This window comes from Haliaeetus leucocephalus, unplaced genomic scaffold, assembly GCF_000737465.1.
Source record: "Haliaeetus leucocephalus isolate CR32 unplaced genomic scaffold, Haliaeetus_leucocephalus-4.0 Scaffold696, whole genome shotgun sequence".
NCBI lineage: Eukaryota > Metazoa > Chordata > Aves > Accipitriformes > Accipitridae > Haliaeetus > Haliaeetus leucocephalus.
The window spans coordinates 4348155-4367710 of NW_010973132.1; the positions used below are offsets into that span (position 1 = coordinate 4348155).

At 33.9% G+C, this 19556-nt stretch overlaps 1 protein-coding gene across 2 annotated transcripts in view; it reads left to right on the plus strand.

Moving 5' to 3' along the window:
• Positions 1 to 19556, plus strand: part of FUT8 (fucosyltransferase 8 (alpha (1,6) fucosyltransferase)) — a 64523-nt gene that overhangs the window by 18080 nt on the left and 26887 nt on the right. For both annotated transcript variants that reach the window (XM_010580162.1, XM_010580163.1), the window contains exon 5: positions 8047 to 8284. In XM_010580162.1, the coding sequence (XP_010578464.1) occupies positions 8047 to 8284 (238 nt within the window). The remainder of the gene's footprint in view (positions 1 to 8046; positions 8285 to 19556) is intronic.

Sequence of the window (19556 nt, forward strand, 5' to 3'; positions counted from 1 at the left end):
TTGTATGAAACTTCTGAACAAGCAGCCCATTTTTAAAAATTTGAGTGTGCAAAATTGAAGTGCTTGTATAGTATATTCTCCAGGCCTAGACTGTTTCAACGGATGTGTGAAGCTTTTCATAGATGCTCATATTTGTGAGTGCATAAAGCCTTTTTAATACATGTGCTTGTGTGTGTCTATAAAATTTAAACAAAACTTGATCTGAGGGTTTGGGGACCTTTATTCACGTATGAATGGATGCAGCTATTTATAGAGTGATCAAAAAGATATTTGATGTAGTCTGTTTTATTTGTATTTGGTTTGTTTTTCCTTGTGTGTGTGCACCTCACCACTCTGTTTTGTGTGGTCACCCTTAATGTCTGATCTTTTCTCTAAGTAAATGGCTAAATTTGTTTCTCAGATTTTCATTATTCCACATTTCACAGTTCAGCTATTGGAACCTTCTCTTCTGTGACCAAGCTATGTATTTGTTGCTTGTTAAATAAAAAAGACACACTTCTGTTGAAAAAACTCCCTGTAAATTATGCAGGAGACATCACTTTATTGTCTTCCTTCAACTCCTTCTTGAGAACTGTTACTCATTCTTTCATTTTCGATGTCACTGTTTGGCAATGGTATACTGTAACTACTTTTCATGGTGATAAATATGGCCTTTCTCTACCTTTTTCTCTTCTTTCACCATATCCATTTGTTGTCTTATCTAAACATGTGTATGTCTCTGGAGAGTGATTGTCTTCCTATTGTATGTTTTACAGTGTTCATGGCCTTAGTTCAAGACTAGGACCTCCAAGTATGTACAATGAGTAACAAAAGTAAAAGGAGTTTAGGAGAACAGAAGCTCAAAATTGAAGCATTAAATAAATGCTTACATTGTTTTCTAGTGAATTTGAAATTAATTTACTTACTGAGCAAATTGCTGGGAGCCCAATTAGCTCCTCCTAAAATTTATTTAGATGTGTATAATCTATGATAAAGGGCTTTTCTTTTTATAGAGGTAATTTATTCTCATTTAAAAATAAATGTAGAAACAATATTAAGAGTGAAACCAGTGCCAAGTCACAATACATACAGAATCCAAATATTTCATATTAGTAGCACAACTGGTTAAAGCCTTTCAGAAAGTGTATTATATCCTCGGGCACTTCCAAGAAAGGTAACTATCTTTATCCTCATTATCTTGAGAAGGAAGCCTGGTGATGAGCATGAGCAGGTGATTTACAGAAAGTTACGGCATTAGGTTCAGAATTAGAATTAGGTCTAACATCCTTGGCTCAATTTCCATCATACAGGCCATTTTTGTTTCTGTTTTATTTATAAATTTGTTAAAAAGGACTCAATAATAAAAATTTCTGTCATGGGAAGAACTGAACATTTTTTCATGTTTATGCATTTAAAATACGAAATTAATCATTATGGGTTCATCCCATAACACTGAGACACACATAAGAAAATCAGTATTCTCCCCCCCCCCCCCCCTTTTTTTTATAAAGTTTTAGTATTTTCTGTATTACAGAGGAAATGACACTGGGTTTTGTTTTATTAAGTAATCTCTGGTAGATGATAGAAATTAGAAGCATATAAATGTATTACTGCTGCATAACAAATGCTATGACTTTCACATGGAAGGATCTAGAAACTATGCAGAAGGGACGTGTTTCCTTAGTAATTGTCTTTGAGGTTTAAGTTGAAGAATGGTGATATGCATTTTCCAAAAAGCTTTGAGAAATGTTGATATTTTTAGCATTATAACTGTGCAGGTCATCAAAAATAGCACTAAATTATTGGGTTTAGCAAATATACAGCAACACATTAAAAGTTATTTAGGTATTTTATGAACAAATAATGTTACCCTGTTTATTCTATAAGTCTTTTAGGTTAGTTGAAACATTTTAGCTGTATTGGATGGTCAGTTTTGTTGTAATAAAATGTGAAAAAGAAATATGTGATGAGTCCTTTCTCACTGAGCTATTATTTCTTTCATATGCTTACTATGTTTCTTTTTATTAATCTCTTTTCAGGCTAAGCATACCTAAAATTTTCAAACATTCTTCATGTGTGAGAATTTATAATACCTGTAATTTTTTCTTCCTGATGTCTTCCCTTAACACTAATTCTTCACCAGGCTATTAGAAGTGAGCATCCACTAGTTGACAAATGACAATAGGCTATTGATTTATAGAATAGCGCCAAAATATGTTTTTCTTATCTTGCATTTTATGCAGTCTAAGGTATTACTTAGCTAATAATAGGTCTCCCTTACGTTCATGTGACTATGGAGCTATTGAAAATGATGCCCAAGATTTTTAATTCAGCTGAATTTTGACACTGAAATATTTTTTCTTCCACTATGCTTACTTTAAATTTAGTTATCAATACAAAATTTCACTTGTCATGAGTCCTGCTTACTTTGGTTAGTTTCTTCTGGAATTCATGACAATCTTCTCTAGACTTGACTGAGTTAAAATTCCTTAGACATTTAATTTAACGGCTTTGCCTTTTACCAGTTCTTCCATGTTTCATGCGTGAAAATACTAGTCCTGCTAAGATAACTTTAACTAAGATGCGAGGCCATTTCTCTGTATATCTGCCATTTCTCACTCCTTTTTATAATCTGGTTTTGATCTTTGACCGCACTTTGTCCCTTACTCCATGACTACTTTGTTTCTTTGAAGGTGGTTTGCCAGAAGACAAAAAAACAAATCCCAAAATAAAACAACAAAACCAGAAAAATTACACTGTAGCAGGAAACTGTGGATAGGATGGTTTAGTGCCTACATATGTTTATGGATGATCATTTGCCTCCAAGTGTATACTATAACTATCATTCATATAAAAGATTCAAACCCCAAGTCATGGTAATTCTCAATGTGTGGAACATTACCCAAAGTTGGGGTGGAAACCTACCCAACTCTTCAATGATAGAAAATATTCTTTCTTATGAGTAGTTACAGTCTTTGAGATGGGTCATTCACATATACAATTACTACCATTTCTCTTTTTCTTTTTATTCTCATTCTTCTGTCTGAAAAAACGACAGTGATCCAATCTCTTGCCTGCCTACATGCCTGTAAGCCAGACATAGCTTTTGGAGACCTTCTAAAGATAAAACATCTCCTGTCTTGAATGACTGTTGCAAGTAATCATCCCAAACTGGAGTATGTCTGTGACCACATGTTTGGAAGTCAAGTTGACTTATTTTCTAGTGTGGGTTTCAGGAGTTTGAAGAGTACAGGGCTGACTGTGACTATGCAATGTAAAGCAGTCCATGGTCTGAAATTATACATACGCATCTCTATTCATAATATAACTGTGTTAAAAAATAAAATAGAAAATTCAACAACCCTTGCCCCTCAACTCCATTCCAAAAAGAACTATGTGGAATATATTTGTAATTTTTTTTTTTTTTTTTTTTTTTTTTTGCAAAGAATAAAAGTACCGTATAGTTTTCTTTCTGGTACATGTTGAACACTGACAGCTGCATTATTTTTGGGACATCTCCGTGGGAAATCTTTTAGCTGAATGATTGTGAATAGTGATGACTGCTACTTCATTTGGATGGCATTACCATAAACTTGATTTAATGAGGCTACGTTTACCTAGTTTCCTGTAGTTAGAGTAATGATTAAAAAGCTAGGAGCTTACTTTTAAGAAGAAGACCTTATTTTCAGGGATGTTAGTTATCAAAAAATTGAATACAATGTGCAAGAGAAGTCAGCCAAGGGTTCCTGTAGTACTGTATATTCTGGAAGTGGTAGAGTGAGTAAAGGATTATGAAGGCAGCAGTTTGTTTTCTTCCCCTTTCCTTTTGTGCTTATTTTTATTCCATTTCTTTTAGGAAGTTTGTGATTCAGCATGCAGTTTCCCAATAGCAGAATATTTTTGCCTCCAATTTTTAAAAAAATCAAACCATTTTGTTCAACTTTGAAGGTTAAAAATATAAGTGAGAAAAGTTACTAAGTACTCAACAACATCATCAATTATAATAGTCCTAGTTTGCCATGTTCATACTATTTAGTTAGTTGCACATGCATGTAAAGAAAAGAAACTTGCTTGCAAGGCTTTATTCTGAGGTTTCTGTATTTCCCAGTATTTTTTTGTGATGTAATGTGTCATTTAAATTTTTCTCTCTTAAAGTGTGTTAAATCCTCTCTCTTTCCCTCCCATTAAAATGCATGATAGATATTTTTAATAAAAGTACTCATGCTAAAATGGCAACAACAACAAAAAAGGCTCTGGTCACTCTGCGTATGCCCTTCACAACTGTAAGTCTTGAAAAGTGTAAATTTGTATCCTCCGATAATTCAAATCTAAGATATAATATCTTTTCCCAGTTAATCCACTTCACTTATGAGAAACAAATTGTAGTGCATTGTGGCAGTTGTAGTGTGCTGTTCGTGTTGATAAAATCAAACTAATTTGAAACAAGGTAGCTACCCAAGTCAGTTATTCAAAAGAAGCCATTCAAGGATATTTCTTCAAACAGGCAAACCAATGAATGTTAATTAAATCCAAGATTAAACACTACTTTTTCTCTCATTACTAATGCACTTTTGTAGGTCTACAATGTAATAGGTGATTTCCCAGCTCCATTGGTAAGGGAGATGTCAGCCAGACTTCTGTAACTGCTACACTCGTATGGCCTGTGTAGCTCATTACAAAGGTTGTCATGTAGTACAGAAGAATTAGGGAGATACATTTCCTGCAGAGAAAACCTGGATATACTACTTTCCTTGTAACCTAGGCAGGAGAGGTCATTTGCAGCCTGAAGGACTGTAAAACTTCTTAAGGAAAGAAGTTGCTGGAATCTGCCAGTGCTTACAAGTAGGAAGTGCTGGCATATTGCCTTTGGTAGAGAGTTTAACTGTATCAATTTAGTGGAAACCCTGAATTTTGTGAGAGCGGCAGTGTATGCCCGTATTATTGGTGATGAAAGACCATCAAATCCATTTTGCCAGTTATAAAAATCCCCTTTTATTTTAGGTGACATGTAATGTTCTCTTCCACAGAAATACATAATTTTAACCATTTTACAGTTCTGAAAATTTGTTACTATTTTCAGTTGCAGTGTTCATAGAAGTAATTAGGAGAAAAATAAAAGGTGTAAACTCTGGCATGGCTTGATAATCTAACCTACGTATTGAAGTATGTTTTGTGTGCTTGGTTTGGGTTTTTTTGTTTGTTTTTTTGTGTGGGTTTTTTTGTTTGTTTGTTTTTTAATGCAGTTGTATGGCTGTTACGTTATGAGGCCCCTGACAATCCTGGAGGTCCCTTCCGTCCCTCTCTTGATTATGTAGCAACTCAATTGGATATGTCTGTGATGAGCAGTGTATTTAGGGATGAGAACAGAGTGCACTCCTCATTCAAATCAGAGATTTATAACCCTTTTCTGCGACTTTATGCCAGGAGGAAAAAATCTTCTGTCAGTCTTCACTGGATTTGAAATTGACTGTTGTTATCCTTTATCAACTCAGCACCTTCCTGGGTTGCTTTGGTTGGCAGTTTTGGCTTATGAACACTCAAGCTATTCTGATGCATGCAGCATGATTGTAATTTTTCTTCCTTCTTGATGGTTATTAATTCCACTTTTTTTTCAGGAAATCCCAGTTGAAACTGAAATATATCTAAGTATCTCTACTTTCTTTTCTTTTTTTTTTTTTTAAGTTCTCAATAAATAATTTAAGCTTAAATACTGCCTTGTCTTAAAATTTGAGTATAGCAATTTGACAAAAACACAGTTATAAAGAAATTAGCCTAACTAGCTTTCTGTTTAAGTCACAAACTAATATTAATATATATACTTTCTAGTTAAGTTTCCAAGTAATGTTAAAACCCAAGTAAGCTCATTATATTAACATTGGTAAGCAGTCACGGTAGCAAATTATGTTTCTTTATGTGATTCCTACTTGATTTCCGTAATATTGTTAATAAGCTATTCTATGAAACTTGCATTTGCCTGCAAGAAAGTTAGAAGGGCACGAAAGTCTTAATAGCATGCTTTATGGTCCTGTTGACATTGCTAATATATCTATTGTTCCTTTTTGTGTGCTTTCTTTAAAATCAAGATTTTTTAAATGTCTCAACAAAAGTATATTGCAAAATAATTCATTCATTTTAAGAATGAATAAAACTCTGTCTAAGCAACTGATATCTTGTGACAGGTTGTATGTCCTACTTTTTGATAAATACATTCTGCTAATGGTTTACTTTTGGCCATAATAGTTCTTTTTACAATCTTGTTATAGTATGTTACACAATGGTATTAAAACTCTTCTGCAATAGTCTGTAAAAAGTATGAATTATTATTATTAACTAGCAGTTAAAACGTCTACACACATCTTTCAAAAATAGAAGTAAAACAGATAAGGAAACACAAAGTACAAATTTTCCACTTCTACAACTGAACACTTATGTCTGCTTCTGACAATTCTCTAAATAACAGAAAGAAGGTTTTATATTTCTTTCTATTAGCCTAATATTTCAGTTTAAAAAAGCACAACACAGTAATATACACTATTGTCTTTAGGTTTTGAGCTTAAGTCTTTTCTACACAGTAACAGTTAACAGCAGAAAATGATTCTACTTACACCTGCTATCATTGCACTTTGTTGCATGGTATAAATATGTCTGTAGATTCAGGGAGGAGATATTTTTTTCATGGAATTCTTTCTTTGTTGACTTGCACACAATACTTGAAAAACCCTCTTGCTCTCCTAAAAGACTGTGGGAAGTAGGTTTGTTATAGTCTCAAAGATACCTGTTAGATTTAGTTTCAAGTTATCCATTAGCTTTGTGCTAGCAAGAGTACTGGTCTGAGGAACAAAAATTAGGAATGGAAATATTATTTCATTTATTGTTTTTCATAGCTAGTTAGGCTTTGAATCAGATGTTTTTTCCTTAAAATGAAAAAAATCAAATGCTGAAGTAACACATGTTGTGGGGTTTTTTTTTTTTTTTTCTTTTTTTTTTTTTTTTTTTCCCCCCAGATCTGAAACATTCTCCCCTCCTTTACACAACTGAATGCACAAATTAAATTTTTTATTAACTATTTTAGGACTCAGAATATTCAGATTATCTTTGGAGATCAATTGATGGAGAGATCCCAGTTCTCCAGATGGTGATTGTTGGTTTTTGGGAAGACCTGATTTGTTGCAAGTTTACAGAAAAAATTATTTAAAATTTAGCTGTGAAAGGAACAGAATTTATATTGACACTCAAATATCAGTATTCTTGCAGCTTAACTGAAAACTAACTTTTCATCCTAGAGATTATAAAAAAACCTTCTTGGAATGCAGAAGTATGTCTAGGGTCATGCAAGTATGAATGTGTACAGCAAAGTACTGTATTTTACAGAAAGAAAAACTTCTGTAGATTATGTTGTTGTGTTGTCCACTTACCTAAAAATATTTATTACTTGTAAACATAGCACTCACATCATGTAGACATTTGCCTCCTTTGTTGTTGTTTCTCCAATTGTGTAAGTGTAGTATGTTATTTTATTGAGAGTGCATGCAGATTAAAATACTGTCTTTTATCAGTCTGGTTAGGTATGTGTTCTATATTCTGTATTTGGTCAGTTAGTCTGGGAAGCAGTCCATTAATAAGCATTTGTTTTATCCTGTATCTGTAGACAGGTGGAAATTTTCTTTCTGTGGATGACATGCATGCTCATTGAAAGAGAACTAACAAACTTGGAAAAATGCCAAAGGAAAAAGCATTCCAACACTGAGAATCACATTGATGGAATGTGAACTCTGAGTCCAAATGTTAGCTTATTCTGACAGATTTACAAATGAGAAAGTAATGTAAAATCTTGAAGGTATTCTATTTTATATTAGGATAGTGAAGTATGTTCAATAACTGTTCATGTTCACCGTGAAGAATTCACATAAAATTTTCATGGAGCTGAAGCTTACTCATCCATTTTAATATGAGATGTATTATAGCAGGATGGCTTGTGTGATTTATGACAGTTGTCAGTTTTTCAGAAAGAAGTATGCCTTTGTGTATATCTTCTCTTCAGTTTCACTTTTTCATCCATACTTACAGAATCCGAAGGATTGCAGCAAAGCTAAGAAACTTGTGTGTAATATCAACAAAGGCTGTGGCTATGGCTGTCAACTTCATCATGTAGTCTACTGCTTCATGATCGCTTATGGCACTCAGCGAACACTCATTTTAGAGTCTCAGAATTGGCGCTATGCTACTGGTGGCTGGGAGACTGTATTTAGGCCTGTAAGCGAGACATGTACTGACAGATCAGGTACCACTACTGGACACTGGTCAGGTAAGACTTAACTCAAATAATTTCTCCTTGGTTTTTTTGCATCTTCATTCACATGGAACTTTTTAGATACCTTTTTCTTTAATGTTATGTGGAGTGTAATAACTATGACTGCAATTATATATGTAAGCATCTTTTAAGTCTTATTTTTGCGTTGTATTGAAAAAAATATTATCTTTATAAAGGTATCTCTGCTTTGGCATTTTTTGTATTTCAGATTTAAATTATAATCCTTCAGCAGTCTGCCGCTGTGTTATGTGCCAGATGCAAATCCAATTTTTAAGGGAAGAGAGTATTAAATAGAGGCTGTTGTTGGTAAACTTTAAAACAATAAAGCATGTTTCAAATATAAAGCAAAAGAAATACAGAGAAAATGGTATCCAATAGTCATGCACACACCAACAAAATAATGAAATAATTGAAATAATTTTTAATGTAAACTGAACTGATATGAAATTCAGGCTGTAAAACCAGTGGCAATGTTAAATACCTTTTTATTTGTAGATCATTATGTTGATCCATTCTTATACTAGGCTGAACAATTTTGCTAGAATAACTAGATGGGCATTCATGTTTGGAGGATCAGATAGCTCTGTCTCAAAGTAAACAGCATTCATTTTAGTGGAATTCTCACAGTCAGCATCTTGAAGTTATTAACATCTGCATTGTTTTATAGTTTTTTGTATATATTTAAAACATTTTTCAGGTATTTGTCAAAATTGAGTAGGTGTACAGCACAACTGGAGGTGGCTGGCAATATGCTAACTTTTTACTCTCAATTTATGATAAATACCAGGAAGAATTTTTTAAAATTAAATTTTTCCACAAGTAATTTTTATTTGAACAATTGTCAGCTTTTTAAAACATCAATATTATTGACTTCTTTTGTTAGGCATACTTTTTTTTTTTTCTAAGTAACTGGTATTACAGTGGGAGTTTATAAATGTTACAATAAATGTAGGGAAGACAAAATTGATCAAAAAGAATAAAACTGACTGTTCTTACCTAAGACTAGGTAAATTTAGTGAGATGTCTTAATTGGTAAAAGGAGATTCTTGGAAAAAACATAATTAAAAAATCGGGTTAGAGAGAGGTGGAATGTTAATTTTAATAATATTTTGTATTATTGACAATTATAGTCCACATAATTATTGAATGAGTAGATAAGCTAACAATAGGTAGAGAATGCGCTAAGCTATGGACAAAAACAGTTTAGAGTGGGAAATGGTAAGGGAGATATTGTGCCACTTTTCAGGATGTTGCTGCTTTGTTTATAAGCACTGATGCAAATTTTGATTGTTAGCACGTGGCACATTAATCTTATCCTAGAAAGGGATTTTGGCTCAGTGACTCTCTGCTTAAGGACAGATATGAAGGACTGATACTTTTTATTATTTATGTTAGTTGTGCCTACAGACTTAAGAATTTCCTTCCAGTATGTCCTGAAGGATTTATTTGGCAGCAAGAGTTGTGAGCTGGATTTCATTGGGACATTTAAGAAATTTGTGAGGATTTTCAATAGGTGATTGTGTAGACTACACTCATCAGTAAGAGACAGTGCACTGATGAGATGTTATTTTAGCATACAGTTTTCTCATTAGAACTACAGGAGCTACAGCATGACCAGTACGATCCCAGTGCCGTAGAGACAAATACAGTTTGTTTGGATAGCAAGCAGAGCTTTTCAATTCAGGGTTGACAGATACTGGTTTCCCCTCCACCGTCTTCATCTTCCTCTTCTGTTGGCTACCTTGATACACAGATTTTGAATGGTGTGTAAAGTTAGATGCAGGGAAGAATGGCCAAATCTCCAAGTAATCAGAGATGTACCCTCTACCGTAGAGTCCCAAGGGATATCCCCCTTCTTAATTTCTGACAGGTACAGGGTTACACTGTATTTCGGGAGAACTCTGAACTAGTCACTGGGCTTGGAAATTAACATGAATGCTGAGAGGAAAAGAAAAATGTAGATGTTTATTCCTTCACTTCTTCATCTGTCTTTCTATCTTTGAATTGATGCAACATGTGGGCAGTCCCATATCTACTTCCAGGCAGGGAAAAATTGTGTGTTCTGACAAGTGTCTCAGGTTTCACTTGTCGTTCCATAGTGATTGTGCCTCTCATAGTTTCTTAAATTATTTAAGTCCTCAAGCCTATTATAGGCAGAACTGATACCTTTCAAGGATTTCTAGTTACATATAGTGGAAGTGTCTGTATCTTCAACAATTGTACTACTTGGAATGATTGCTTTATAGTTATTTTACTTCCTACTGAAAATTCTTGGGAGTTGTGTTGTATGCTAGGGTTTGTTGTTTTTTTGAGAGTGGTGTGTTGTTTTGTTTGTTTCATTTGTGTTCTTTTTTTTTTTCCAGAGAATCAGTAACATTTCTTATTCATGTTGGATCCAATAGTACTTGAAGATCTTTGTTATCTGGCTGATTAGCAGTTTAGTGAGGAAGTGTGCCCTGGAGGATATGTAAAGGAAGGAGAATTGCCTATGCAGTGGACAATTCAGCCCAGGGCCTATTTGAGTCCAGTCATAACAAGAATTAAACTTCGCAGAAATTTCCTTGATCCAACACATTGTATATGTGTAAGTGTCAACCAGATGTCATAGTTTCCACTGTTGTCTCTGTGGAAGAGGTTTTACAAATATTTTTCTACTTCAAAATATTCCTCCAGTTAACTGTTTGTAGCTTCTTAGAAGGTTCAGATACAATAACCTTGCTGAATTCAGTGGAAGGCAGGGCAGGGTAGGGTAAAATGTTATAGGAAACTGTAGCTTAGGATAAAATGCAGAAACAGTACTTGCCTTTCCAAAGCAAGCACACATCTCTAGTTCAGTAAGCTAGTCTTTTGTCTTCTGTGGACAGTAAAGAACATTTCAAAGTCCTTATTTTAGATACCACACCAAGAACAATGCTGATTAAAAGCAAAACCTTTTCATCATGAGTATAGCCAAACAAGTTCCTTAGAGTGGGTGTACAGTCTCCGTCTTTGGAGGCTTTCAAGACCTGTTTGGCTGAAGCCCTGAGCAACCTGTTCTGATCTCACAGCTGAGCCTGCTTTGAGCAGAAGTTTGGAATAGATGTCCTTCTGACCTATAAACTGTGTGATCTGGACAAACTTAGTAAATTAATTCAGCTGTGGGAAGTGTTGATTATGACTAATAATAACCTGGTCTTTTATCCTAACGAACTGGCACTGTCCAGAACCAGCTGATTTAGAAGAGGGTGAAAGTACAAAAACAGCAGGCAAGTAAGGGGTAAGCTGTGTCAAAGAGAAATTCCTACAAAGGGTCAGTTCCTCCTATTTTGGTTACGTATATGAATCCTCATACATGCAGATGAATCTTGCATCTTTCTCCATGTGGTTGATGGTCAGAATGTATCAAAATATTCAGTCTTCTCAATAGGATGCTGCATACCCAATGCATATGGAATCTTAAAGAATTCAGCTATTAAAGTCTTAAAGATCTCCAAATAACTTTTTCAGATTTACAAAATCCAATTTACAGATAGGTGTGTAAACATACTTGTGTGTTTACGCATTGAAACAGCATTTGGACATTGAAATAATGTCTGTTCTTCAAAGCTTCAAGATGTTACAAAACTTTTCTTTGAAAATTCTAGCAGTTTTTGTGAACAAGAGTTTTTTTCCAAAAATTAATTCTTAGAAATGGTTGAAAGTTTTCTAAAAATAAGTAGAAATGGAAAACTGACATTGAAAACTTAAGCTGAAGTTTTATTCATGTTTGGCAAAGTTAGCAGCTGAAACTGCCATCTGGGCATGGTTCTGGGCAGACTGCTCTATGTGACCCCAGAATTTATTTGCAGGCAGTTTTGTGGACGTTGCATTTAGCATAATAGGCTGTAAACCAGTGTTCTGGAGTACTTGTGCACACATGGCTTAAAAAGACTATTTTCATGAAAATCTGTTAAAATAGATCATGATTTCCTGCAATATGGGCTCTTGCTGATGAAAGTACAAATAATGTTTCCTTTTAGGTCCCTATGGGTGGGGGGTTTTGGTGTTTTTTGTGTTTTTTTTTTTTTAATTAGTTTCTGGATCAGGATGAATAGTTTGAAGGCTGAATGCATGAAATATCTTGGTGTGATCAAATTTTTTTAAAATTAATGAATGCCACTAATTTGAGTTTTGATGTCCTAGAGATAGAAGACATTTAGCTATGAAAGACTATCTTTCTATGGTTAGCCTAATGGCTAGCCACACACAGTATAAACTGTGTTAAATTCTAATCTTCTGCAATGGCATGATTACTGAGGAAGAATGATACTGACAATCAATCTCTTTTATTAGCTTCAATGTGGCTTCAGTAGGAATCTTCCCTGGATACTTAATTGCCAATAAATTTGAAAGACATTCTGTATTGCAGAAGATTTCTATATGGTTTTTTATGTCTTTCTGAATTTATATAGTTTGGTTTTTTTGTTTGTTTGTTGTTTTTTTTTTCCCTGTACCTTTACAGGGACAAATAAGTCTGGAATTCTTAACTGTAATTAAAAATAGTTTGTCTGCAAAACTACACCTTTAACTTTTTTTTTTTTACAACTTCTGAAATCAGAATGGGATTTTCTAGATTTTCAGAATAAATGTATAAAAATGCATTGGCATTAATAGATTTCCATTTTTCATAAACAAAATGTTTCTCCTATGTAGTGTATTTACTCTGCTGCGTATATGGGTTTTTAATAAAATTTGTTTTTTTAATTCTATACGAAGAATATTCATACAGGTGAATACTTATAACAGGATACTAGTGTAAATTACAGAAATAGGCCAAAACGTCAGAAAATCATATCATCTTAAAGAATTACTTCAATGTAATTAGCCGACCTGCATAGATAATAATCTAGTAAATTGTGCTTCATGACAAAATTGTTTAAATCTGTACATTTGTCTTTCTTCTTTTTAATTAAATTGCCTCTGCTTGACGCTTTTATTTTAGTTGTATTAGCAACATAAAGTTGTGAGGTTTCTGAAGTCTACTTTCAGCAAAACAATTTAGATAGTAATCTCTCCTACAAAGAGTTAAGAGGCTTATATGAGCTGAGAATATACATTTTTTTAATATATTATTGGTCCAATCCTTTCCTAACTAGGCATAAAAGCTAAGCTTGTCTGTTTCAGAAGAAATTAGCATGTTTTTCAAATTTGGGAAGTAGGGTGAATTTTAGTAAGCAAGCTGACATCAGTCTGACAGCGAAAGATGAGTAAGGCATGTTCTCATCTGTGTGGAGAATGAGGGGTCGTCTCATCCCTTGTCATCTCTGGCAGGAATTGTTCTTTGCATTTGACGTGGTATTCCTACAAGTCAAATTCAGTTTTTCTAGATTAAGTATGTTGAAAGATTAGAATTCTATCACAGGTTTTTGCAAATACAGCAGTTATTTTACACTGTGGCATAATTTTTCCTTTTCCTTTGTTTCACTGACTTTCATACTGTCATTCTGGAGAAAAAAAAAATTAAAATAAGAGATGGTTGTGTGCATGTTCTTTTTAATTTTAAAATTATACCCTGCCTGCATATCTAACTTACTTGTAGTTCATTTTTCCTTGATATCTATAGCCAAACTATTTATGAATAATTTTAGGTAGGAATTGTTATAAGAAGCAGGTATGACTTCTTAGTAATAAGAGCCAAAATATAGAGAACTTTTGAAGATGTATTTATTATTAATTTTTTTGATCAATTTTCTTTAAAATAGTTAGTTATATTGAGCATGAATATTTTTAATTGCCAGGTCATAATGTTCTGTTATCATTGCAACATGCTAAAACAGGGGAGGCCTCTTTTTAATCATTTTTTTTACTTGCTGATTTATGACATCCTGGTGGCACTCCCCAATGATACATTGAAGGAGGGCTATAAAATAACTAGACACAGAAATGGAACCATACAATAAATGGGAAAAGAAAACAGATTAAGTGAAAGAACAGATTAATACACAGTTAGAAGTCATATCTGCATTACATGATGGGGAATGAAGGGATGTGGAGGTAAAGAAGCCCTCTACATGTTTTAAGTAACAGGGAGTGTGTGCTCCTTCCCATAAGGCCTGCAAACCAGTAAGATGAAAAATAACCTGAAAAAGGAAACCTGAAACAAAGTTTCCTGCAGTTACCTTTGAATATTGACTTTGCTGCCTCTAGCCATGGTTTGATGAATGAATGCTTTTAAGACAGGGGTATCCAGAGGGGAAAAAATGGCAGAGCTCTTCATTTGGTGGTAGTGCCAGCTTTTAAGTATTCATTAAACTATCATCTTAAAATATGAATTAACTAATATGTTTATATGTATAATTCAAGAAAGAGGATACTGTGGGTATACAAAATTAAATTTTAATTTATTAAAGCAAATCAGGCAACAGTAATCAAAAGGACTAAATGAAAATTGCAAACTCAAAGCATAAAAAGTTCTGCAGAATTAATTGCAATAAATAAAAAAGCTTCATTCCATGAACTAGATCTTCCTTGATAGTAGTTTTTCTTTTAAACTTAATCATATGAATATATAGTGTTAGCCTAAAAAACCTTTAACTTGCGTACAACTGTATGAATTATGTTTTGCTCCCATATCTCACTCTTCTTTATAAAATCTTGTGGAAAAACTGGATCCATTTCTATTTCTAATTCTTAATATCTTTTTTTATCCATTGACTTTCCTTATTTACATTTTAATTTGAGCAAATTTATGTTACTGTGAAGCATTCTGGGGAACGGTGATTTGAGACAACAGAGCAGAACAGCAATCTGTCTTGTATTTTCCCTTTGTTTCAGTTGTGTTACTCTTGAAATCAAGCTACTGATGTTGTGTAGATTTTTTTGTTGTGAAAGTGCTTTGTAAGATGTATATGAAGACATCTGTGTATGTCAACATGAAAAAATATTTAGAAGGTGGTAACTCTTAGAATCCTAATGAGGTAGGTCTGAGTTTTCAGAGCAATGCAGTAGCGTAAGAGCAAAGTGTGATCCTCATTTATGTCTAAGTGGAGGATCATTGAATAGCAGCAAGAAGTTATTTTCGCCTTCCAGAGCGATGGCCAGGCTGTAGCACACTGTCTAGTTTTGTTTTCTGGCCTTCAGAATGGATATTGATAAATATGAAGGATTCTCAGAAAGAACTACACTGATTCAAGGTCAGAAAAATCTGCTTTACAGTAAAAGATTAAAGAACATCATTCAATTTAAAAATGAAGCAAGCTTAAAAAGCTGGTCCTGCCATGTTTTATAGGTATTTCTATAGGGGAAAAAAAATTTACTTTTAGGCAAAAGCATGTGGCAGGACAATTCAGATTGGAAATAAGGTCTGTTTTTTGCAGAAAGAGTGGCTGACTACTGTAATAATCTATTCAGGGGATATGGTAGATTCTCCATCAGTAAGTCTTCATTTCATCAAGATTATATGTGTTCTTGAAAACCGTGGAGTATCTCCCTTTCAATCTTTTAATTTTTTGTATGTGTGGCATAGAAGGTTATCATGATTTCAGTGACCCAGTTGAAGCTGCAATCTGGTATATAATAAACAGGCTAGAATGAGGAAGACTGAATAGAGCCATCAGCATCTGAGTAGCTATGCCTTGGATAAGCATAAGTAGAGTCATTTGTTTTAAACAGTCCTTTACCTGCTGTTGCTGAAGAGGTTGGAACATCAGAAAAACAAAAGAAGTTGACACATTTTTTAAAATGTGTATTTTACTTTTTTGAGCGAGGCGATTCAATCCATGAAAAGTAACACAAGGTATAGCTAAAGAGTTAGATGTTGTCTTTGAGCACATGGCAATCCTTTTTCGCTTTCAAATATCAGGTCAGTGCTTATCTTTATGAACAAAACTGTTAGTGGAATAGAAGCAGTAAAATCTTAGAGACAAATGGAAGTAAAATTAATTTAACCAGCTGATTTTACAGTGAAGGAAAACACTTTACATATATAGAGGGATGGGGGTGAAGAGGGGGAGAGATTGATTTGTGTTATTGACCCTATTTTACATAATGTCTTTGAGGCCATTGGAAATCTCCTATCAAGAGTTAGAGATGGTTATAAATTCTGGAAAAAGACCTTTTCTAATGGTTAAAAATTTACTTTAAGGTTAAGGTGCTTTGGAACATTTTGAAATTCTCTTCTGATTAGAAGTGTTTGAGTAAAAAATATTCTGAGTATATAATATTCAGAAATAAAAATGAAACTGATAGAGGTGAATTCAAAATCACACAGGGGGTAATGAGGCAAAGATTTCAGTACATTCCAAAAGCAATTACATTATTTCCTGGTAGGAATTATATGTCATGAGACATAAGTAAAACAAATTGATTTTTTAAAATTTTTAATTGACATATGCTGATGTTATCACCAGCAGACCAGCTAAAAGTACTGTATGTCTTTATCATTTTGCAATTTCTTAAGTTAAGAATTAGGCATACAACATCATTGCAAGTCAGTATTTAGTGTTACTTTTTATGAAATTTACATCCTTTATAAAATATAAGTCGATGCTTTCTGGATCTCAGAGGAACTGAACAGCATGCTTTGCTGTAGCTTTACAAGTAATTTAAAAGACCATTTGTGATCCTGTTTTGAACCATGGATGGAGAAGATTGTAGTTTTTTCCCACTGTGAACCAATTCTCATTAACTTTTATTCACATAGAAAATAGTTTCTGGAAAGGTAAGTTCTTCTCATGTATGTAAAAAAAAGATCTTCAGAATACTGTAAAGAAAGTTGTATTTAGAAGATATCTGGTAACATAATTGAACTCAGTTCCAACATCTATGTGTACTAAAAAAGAAAACTGTTAAATAGATTCCTCTTTTTTTTCCCTTCATCCTTCTTCAAAAAGGATTTACTTACATAGATCACCTGCCCATTGTAGCAAAAATGAAGACTTCAGGCTTCCTTTAACCCTAAAATAAGTTAAATTATAGCCCCAAAGTACATTATTTATTTTTAATTATTTTTAAATACTTGCTACAGCTTTTTGTTTGTTAAGAAAATGTGGCTGTCCAAAATCAGAAAAAAAAATATTTAGAGTTTATCTTATGAATATATTGGTTATTGCCATAGCTGCATTTATATAATATAGTTCATTGTCTGAAAATTGGAATATGGTGTTTGTAATTATCGTTTCTGTTACCAAAGATCGTAAAAACCTTGTTACAACAGGTGTTTTCCAGGGAGATAGTATTATCGACTGTAAAGTCTTGCGATCAGAATTAGGACCAATAAGATAGGCACAGCAGAATATATTAGTAGGGTGTGTAATTTTATATCTAGTGAAATCCTGTCGTGGTTTAACCCCAGCCAGCAACTAAGCACCACGCAGCCGCTCACTCACTCCCCCCCCATCCAGTGGGATGGGGGAGAAAATCAGGAAAAGAAGCAAAACTCATGGGTTGAGGTAAGAACGGTTTAATAGAACAGAAAAGAAGCAACTAATAATGATCATGATGACACTAATAAAATGACAACAGTAGTAATAAAAGGATTGGAATGTACAAATGATGCGCAGGGCAATTACTCACCACCTGCCGAGCAACACCCTGCTAGTCCCCGAGCGGCGATTCCCCGCTCCCACTTCCCAGTTCCTATAGTAAATGGGACGTCCCATGGTATGGAATACCCTGTTGGCCAGTTTGGGTCAGGTGCCCTGGCTGTGTCCTGTGCTAACTTCTTGTGCCCCTCCAGCTTTCTCGCTGGCTGGGCATAAGAAGCTGAAAAATCCTTGACTTTAGTCTAAACACTACTGAGCAACAACTGAAAACATCAGTGTTATCAACATTCTTCGCATACTGGACTCAAAACATAGCACTGTACCAGCTACTAGGAAGACAGTTAACTCTATCCCAGCTGAAACCAGGACAAATCTGCATGAAGACATTTAACTCTTGGCTTAATTTTTAAATATAGTATGCAGCAAAGTTATTCATAGTTATAAACCCGTCCTGTTCTTTAGTGGCCTGGCATTCATTGCAGGCACAGCAGAGAAATGAAGATACTTGCGAAAGTAATTTCTATACCTGGTGGGAAGTAGGATCAAGTAGTAAAATATAGAGGCAGATTTTGAAGAACAGCAGCATTGTTCTCTTCAGAGACCTGAGAATAAAAAAGAAATCCTCAGAAGGACTTTTGGTTTGGAGGGACTACAGGCAGAAGGAGTGGAAGTGTTACAGTCAGAAAATGCCTGGATGTTGACACAATATTAACTTAAATGCTGTGAGTATCATACAGGTATTAGTTATGTCCTTAACAATTCATAATTGACTTGGTGTTACTCAACTTGTCCTTTATATGCTGTTATACTATTTGCTGTGTCAACCTTATATATGTTTCCATCTGTTAAGAACATCATGCCATTTAAAAAATGAACAAGACTGAAAACTGGAAAATATGGTGCTTCTGGGGTGTAAATTTCTTGCCACTCACGAGAAGATAATGTTGTAACAATGAAATCTTGTCCATGTCAGTTTTTTAGATATGAACATAGTAAGAATTTCAAGAATACAATACATACTTTAAAAAAGAAAACATACAAAGGTGGTGTTTATTATTATTATAGATACTCTCTTTGGTTACTGCAACCCGTATTACAGTTACAGCACTTCTTGGTAATTTTTTTTAAGCTCAGTCATCTACATTGCTGCAGTCATTAGCCATTGTCCAGCATTATTTTTTATGTTAAAATTCACTTTGTGCACTGCTTTGTATTTTGTCAGTTTAGGAAAACTCATAAGATTGAGGATAATTTTCCAGCAAATTTTATGGCCAGCATTGCGATTAGGATAATTCTGTCCTTAAAACCCCATCCCTATTTTCTCCTACTTATGCGATGAAACACTAGAGGATAAGGGAGAAAACAAGATTAGAACTGAAACATTCTTTACTCGTGATAGCACTCTGCCTGGAAGAATATTGCTGAATTAACAGAATGAACAGAACATTAATGTTATGTAGCACCCATTTATTAGAGTAAGCTTGATATGTAATGAATATTACCAGTTGTAGTTAGCTAATTATTTGTGGATAGTAATGGCTGTTGAAAGATTTTGGGTTTAGCTATGGGTCTAAAATGTAACTGCTTAGGAAGTCAAGTGTGCTGTTGGAAATTGCATTTTGTTGAAGAAAGCAGTTTTTTATTGTTATTATTATTTACATCATTAACTTTTTTTTGAAAATTGTCTAAAAACCTTATGTACAATGCAAAAAACATTCAGATATTACTGCAGGATACACCTTTATTAAAATATTGTATGAATCAGT